Source organism: Stegastes partitus, unplaced genomic scaffold (genome assembly GCF_000690725.1).
Source record: "Stegastes partitus isolate 25-593 unplaced genomic scaffold, Stegastes_partitus-1.0.2 Scaffold1317, whole genome shotgun sequence".
In the NCBI taxonomy this organism is placed as follows: domain Eukaryota; kingdom Metazoa; phylum Chordata; class Actinopteri; family Pomacentridae; genus Stegastes; species Stegastes partitus.
The window spans coordinates 81415-88548 of NW_007579048.1; the positions used below are offsets into that span (position 1 = coordinate 81415).

General features: G+C 40.4%; 1 protein-coding gene across 1 annotated transcript in view; it reads right to left on the minus strand.

Moving 5' to 3' along the window:
- Positions 1-847: 847 nt before the first annotated feature.
- Positions 848-7134, minus strand: part of LOC103369658 (anoctamin-9-like) — a 30675-nt gene continuing 24388 nt past the window's right edge. The window contains exons 19-24 of the mRNA XM_008298428.1: positions 5402-5554; positions 4982-5126; positions 4817-4894; positions 4634-4724; positions 4424-4536; positions 848-1409 (exon numbers count right to left, since the gene is read on the minus strand). Of these exons, the coding sequence (XP_008296650.1) occupies positions 1376-1409; positions 4424-4536; positions 4634-4724; positions 4817-4894; positions 4982-5126; positions 5402-5554 (614 nt within the window). The 3' untranslated portion in view covers positions 848-1375. The remainder of the gene's footprint in view (positions 1410-4423; positions 4537-4633; positions 4725-4816; positions 4895-4981; positions 5127-5401; positions 5555-7134) is intronic.

The following is a 7134-nucleotide window of genomic DNA, read 5'->3' on the forward strand; positions in this document are numbered from 1 at the left end:
TTGTCAGAGATATTGTTAGAGATTCTTAGCTAGAATTTGGATTGGTTGTGTTAGAACTCAGGTTTTGAAGCACTAGTTATTGGGTTCATTTAATATTAAATTGTAAATTATTTTCTGTTAGTTACAAGCAGTAAGGGCGGGCTGCCATTTTTGTTTAAAACTCGTTTCTCTTGTTTTGGTTAATCTAGGGAGGTAGGTTTAGCAAATTTATTTTTGTTTATTTATGTTCCCTCCAGGATTTAGTGAAGTTTTGGGGTTCTAGATAGTTTGTTTTGTTTGTTCTGTTGGCATTAGTCCACCCTGAAGCAAGGCTTCTATTGTTCTCTTCTTTTGCTTGTAAATGCCATTTTGAACTGTGTAAAAGCAGGAATTTCGGTATTTTTTTTAATACTTGTTCCTCCTCCGCCTTTCTTTTATGTTGTGCCTCTGCATCCCTAGACCGGGGACATAACAGGTTAATGAATTAGAGTTGGTAATAGAGCTTTTCATGTGGGTACACATTTTCTAAATCCAGAACCCATTACACAATGTGGCCATTCAAGACCCATCCCTCTTGCCCATCCTAACTCTTACCTGCCCTTGGCTGTTTGATCCATATTTTCATTTGCCATGATCTGGATTTTGTTCCTGTCCGGTTTCAGCTGAATAAATATTAAAAATTACTAAAAATAAAATAAAACCAATGACAGATTTCAAGCTTTATCATCCATTAAGAAAAAAATCAAGTCAGGTAAATGAATACTTTAAGTTTTATTGAAAGGTACCTTATGTTCACTCTCCTGTCTTTCTGCCTGTATGTCCTGCATTTGGGGTCTCTACCTTGACTAGCACAAAACATTAGGCAAGAAACTTTCAGATTCTTTCTTTATTAAGATAACTCTGTGGACCTGTTTCACAATTTCACATGTTATTAACAACAGTAAATTACAAAAATAAGTTCTGCTTACAGCGTAATACAAAAAACATGAGCCGTTGTGTTATATGCAGAAAGCATTTGAGGGGGAATGAGAGAGGATGCCTTTCCCCTTGTTTGCAAAATTAGCAAATGTATCCTCTTTGTTAACCTGCCACCCCCAATGTACATGGGTCTGTGTGTTGGTTGGTGGTGTGGTAGCAAAGAGATGCTCCCATTAGGCCACCTCTCATTTAAAAAACAATAAATACCATACTGGTCATATGTAGTATGATGGCTGTGTGGTGACATGTCAGCAGTAGAAAATAAATGTCCTTCTGCATAAACCAATGCAATATTGTTGTTAAGTTACAGGCCAGACTGTAGGTATTCCAGCAGTAAATATGAATTATTTAAACAAGATTTTATTGTTCCATTTCACACATCAACCAGTTGAGGAGATATAACGTCATCTTTGAGAAGTCAGACATCAGTTGATTTGCTGCGTTTCATTTCCCTGAAATGAAAAAAGGAAGAAAAAACAAATCATAGCATAAGATGAAGAGCTGGGTGAAGATCCACAAAGCTGCATGAAACCTTTTTACATAAACTGTTGTCTATTTTTACAGCTGCAGCTTAGGCAATAAATAAACTGATGTTGGGTACATGTTTAATTCAATTCAATTCAATTCAATTTTATTTGTATAGCGCATATTTACAACAACAAGTCATCTCATAGCGCTTACAGTATTTATAATTGCACGCTAATGTTTTGCAGGTATGGTGCTATAATGATTTGTGTTTAGCATTTTAGTTCATTGTGTTAACATGGTAAGCTTAGCTGATTAGCAGAGTAGACAGAGACCATTCCATATATACATATAATATTATATTAATATATAATAATAAAGTAGCACATGATCTATCTCAGAGTTATGTTTAAGAGTAAGGGGAAAATGGAGCATGACATGGACAGGTAGCTTGGTGTGGCATCAACAGTAATACAGGTGTTGTACCAGACGATTGTGATGAAGAGGAAGATGAGGGACTCTACTTTTCAACCCTCATCTATGGTCATGAACTCTCGGTAGTGACCAAAAGAATAAGATTGTAGGTGAGTTAAATGAGACTTAAATGAGTTTCCTTTACAGGATGGCTGGGCTAAGCCTCGGAGATAGGGTGAGAAGCTCGGACATCTGGAGGGAGGTCAGAGTGGAGTCGCTACTCCTTCACATCCAAAGGAACTACTTGAGGTGATTTGGGCATCTTGTCAGGATGCCTCCTGGATGACTTCCTTTGCAGGTTTTCCATGTACGTTCAGCTGGGAGAAAACCCTGGGGTAGACCCAGAACTCGTTGAAGAAAATATCTCATCTGGCCTGGGAATACCCCAGGATTCCCCACAAGGAACTGGGACAAATGGCAGGGAAGAGGGATGTCTGGAATGACATGTTTTACCTGCTGTGTCTGCAGCCTGACCCCAGATAAGCGGAAGAAAATGAATGGATGGATGTTTAGAAAAGTTTGCAGTTGAATGAGAACTAATAGCTCTAACATTTTGAACAGAAAAGGAAGCTTTGAAATTGACCTATAGTTACAGAGGGCAGAAGGGTCCAAACTATTTGATAAGGGGTTGTAGCACAGCCTGTTTAACCCTCAGGGGATATCGAGGACGTTTTTGTCCTCTAACATCCTCAAAGGGCAGTAAATTAAAGCATCCCCTGAGGGTTAAAGGCAGCTGGAACACAACCTGACATGAGAGAAGTATGTATCAAAGCAAAAACAGTTGACTCAACAACATTTAAAACATTGGCAGCCAAGGTTTAGGAGGAGGAGAGAGTAGAGCAGGTGAACTAATCATAAGGTTGGCAGACATGGTGCTTATTCTTTGTCCACTTTCCCTAGCTTGACTACATTCCTGTCTGGGCGCATGAGAAGAATCATTCAACCGGGGCTGTGATCTTGGTTTAGTTTCTTTTGCTCCTGAGTGGAAATGAGTGGAAGTCCTGAGTGAAAGTCCACAATATTGGTTATAAAGTGTGATTAGCTTCTCAGCACTTATATCACAAAAGCCATCTAGAGTATAAAGTACATTACAAGCAGTAGAAAAACTGTGACAATAGAAATGTATACAAATGTCACACATTTTCAAGAGTGAATGAATCATTACCATTGACTTGTCAATACTATTTATAAAATCTTAGACCAATGGTCCAGTCCTAAAAAAAATATTATATAAAACACCTCAAAAAGCAGCAATTCAAAGCTAGAGTATTAGTCGGAAGAAATCTGCTGACAGGGAAAGCTGGATTGGGACATCAGCACCAACCCTCCACCCTTGCTGATTGTCTGAGTGGAGCTGAGGAAGGTGCTTTCAGGAGGAAGAAGTCGAGAAAAAATGTAAACACACCAGCTTGAAGCCAAGTTTCCATCACCAGCAGAAAATCTAACTCATGGGAGTCCAAGATGTCGTTTAACAAGAAAGACTTGTTTGCTAACAATTTAGCAATATCAGGAGGACAAAGAGTAAGCTCCATCGCTGGTGACATGGAGGCAAGAGGGGGAAAATTCCGGTGGTTTATCACACTTTTTGTGGTCCTGCATCCACAAGGACAGAGGATTTTCTGGCAGCAGGTTGGGAACAGTAGGAACTTTTGCAGGAAATGGTCTGATGCACCAGTATGCTGGAATTCCCGGCAGAAACGTAAGAAGACTGTTTGTCTTGCCTCCCAGATTGCAGCAGACACTGTCGCCATCTTGCCAACCAAAAATCATAATGTGTTATGAAGCACGTGGGTCAAATTCTTAGTTGCTTGTATTGGGTAAGAGTTAGTGGAACTATCTAATTGGGGCCAAGCTTGAGAAATGTTATCTAGCCTGGAAATCACACACACTAGCCTGGAAATCACACACACACACACACACACACACACACACACACACACACACACACACATATATATATATATATGTTAATTTATGCTACTGAGCAATAAATTGCTTTACCTGAACCATTTCCATCTGGTTTCTAGCTACATCCAGCTGACCCTAGAGGCTTGATCGTAACAATGGGCTAGGCATAGTCTTTTGCATTCCAGCCTAAGGTTCAATCCAAGATAATAGTTAGGCTGCGGTCACTATTCTTTTCTGGTGGCCATGAAGCCGAGCAGCCACCAGTCCATGCTGTGCCATGTCTGGGCTTGGGAAAAATATGATCAGCACAAACAGGCCCTTAAGAAGGTAAATCAGCTGTTCAGCTGTTTTAAATCCAGCAATTTAGGCAGTCCCTTATCAAAGTCACATTTTTTCTAGATAAACTGTAGCGTGTGACTAGGCAAGCTTATGTGTCTTAATTAAGTACTGATATACCTTGACTCAAGGGGAGCACTCCTTGTGTATATGAAATATAACACACAACAGAGTTCCTTCACGCAGCAAAAGCTACAATATAACCAGACAGTCTGATTGTGTTCCCGAGGCTTGACTCTGTGTTTTTAAAGCTTTGACATATTACTTTTTAATGCTGACTTACCGAAGCTCCTCCTTCAGTCGAGCCAGTTTGTCATGCAGACGATCATTCTTCACCCTCATGGGATTGTTTGGGACAAACCAAGCTGCTATAAACTTACACACCACCACAACATGCTGCAAAAAAACACAAAACAAACAAAATCTTAAACTTTAAAAAAAAAAAAAAAATTTAAATGGACAAAAGTTATGCACCAACAACTGAAGTACGAACCTCAAAGAGGATGACAAAGGCAAAGCGCACAGCCAAAACCATCCAGAACTGAGAAGTCAGGCTGTAGTCCTTACTCCTGTAGTCTCTGTAGCTGCACACATGAAATAGTTTGTCTGGTTTATCACAACTGTGAATGACTACTCTGTATGTTTACACTGAGAAGAATTTCTTTAGTCATCTCACCTGCACTGTGTAATGCCTGAGTCTGACAGATTCATAAAGGCTGTAGACAGGGTGTCATTGATGTAGCCCTGCATGCAGCTGCAACAAGAGAACAAACACATGCTGACATAACACAAAAACTTGTTGATGTGTCGTGTGTTTCTACCAGCTAAAAATATGACTAACTGTGTATGATTGGTTCCACTAGCACATGGGCCGTAACGGTAACGGTAGACGAGGCGAGGAATAAAGTCTGATGAGATTCCAATGACAAGACCGTTAGCAATAACTGCCAACACCCCAACGGCTTCCAGAACTTTTGTCCACACACCTGCAGATACAATATGAAAGATAATGATTACATGCATACAGCTGTATTACATTTTTTGTGACGCTTTCAGTATATGCAGTACATGCATGTTTAAAGTTTCATGTGAAGTACTGTTATTCTGACCTATTCTTCAGTAAGTTAAGTTTTTTTTAGGCTGACATAGACTTTTGATTCCTAATGTTATGTGCAACAGATGCTATATCAGCCCACTCACATAATTCAGAAAGTCACACAGAAACTTTGGCTAGTATATTATCAATAGACACACAGCTCACCAATGTCATTGGTTTTCCGAGGGATCAGCCGTCGTTCCAGTTGGACCATCTTGATGGCATCCAGACGGATTTCAAAAATGTTGTTGATGAGAGCCAGAAGGGGTGCGAGAGGAAATGCTGCCACAAATATGGTCGTGAAACTGAACTGGATCACTGGAGGGCACAGAAAGCAGTAACTTAAAAACATGGGACTATAATTATTTAAAAACTTCACTAAGAATGTAGCATTTGGAAAATATTAAAAGTTTAATGCAAAACTGGTAGTGGTATCTAAATACTTGTGACAAAAAGAAAGTAATAAATACGATGATTTCCCTGGTTTACACAGTTAAACTTTGCAAAGACTTGCTCACTTTGAATAATCTCTTATGTTCTTATTTTACCAGCAAGGTGCCGCATCATGTTCCAGCTGCACACTGCCTCCCTTGCAGCTGTGACTGTTTCAGTGTCCATTAGAAACATTTCAATATAGTAGAATAGTATCTGTTCTTCTGCAGCTATATTTCTAGAAGAGTTGTGAACAGAACTTTGCATACACTTGTCAAGATCAAGATGTGCATCTTTGACAGTAAAAACTATCGTGTAAGTGCAGCCAATGTGTTCGAATCAGTCTTATAAAAGAAAAATTGCATCATTCTCAGAAATAATAAACTACGAATTTTAATAACTCAACAATTATTCTTATCAAATATTTGGACGCGTGTATGCATTAAGTTCACTCGCTTCATTCGTGCAAATAATTCATTTGCGCGTTTAACGTGGCGAGATTTGTGATGCCGCTGTGTCCAGGTCCATCAATCCTCCAGATACGCACACAGCTGGAGGAATTCCACCACCTTCTCCAGGAGCTGCGCCTAAATAACAGCTGCTTCCAGCACTATTTTCGGCTGACCCGGACCCAGTTTGATGACCTGTTGGAGAGGATCAGGACCAGGATAGAAGTGCTCCATCCCAGGTGCAGAGCCCCTGTCCATCTGTCTCTGGTGAGTAAATCAATCAATAATCTCGGTGTAGTTGCAAAAACATGAATGAATCATGATCTTGACGTCACCAAAGAATCTCAACGCTGATTGGTCATCGCGGTGTGAAAGATCACTAAAGTTTAGTTTTTTCCAACTTGCGTGTCCTTCGCGAATTCACGTCATTTGCACGATTCGCCCCGCAGGACGTTTACTCGAGTCTAATCACATCATATTGACTTTATATGTAAATGAATGTTTTTACTCGTGTCTTGTGTGAACAAAGCATTGGCTGTGCAGTTGCTGTACCACACAGTGATGGAGCTGCTCAGGACACTCTTGATTACACTTCTGTAGGAGTTGCATAGAATTTTGGCTGGCATGCCAAACTTCCTCAGATTTCTCAGAAAGTAAAGCCACTGTTGGGCCTTCTTTATAGTGTGGGGTGTGTTGTGAGACCAGTTGGAATCCTCGCTGATGTGGACACTGATGAACTGGAAGATCTTCACCTTTTCCACGTGAGTCTTGCCTATGTATATCAGTGTGTGCCGCTGTGTTGCCCTCCTCCCTGGATCAACAATGGTCAATCCTTGGTCTTCTCTGCATTAAAGGAAAGCATGTCCTGACACCAGACCACCAGACCTGCCACCTCCCTCCCGTACGCTGTCTCATTCCCCGCAGTGATCATTCCCATCACTGTTGTGTCATCAGCAAATTTGATGATAATGGTGTTACTCTGGGAGGCCACACAGTCATGTGTGAAGACTCTGTACA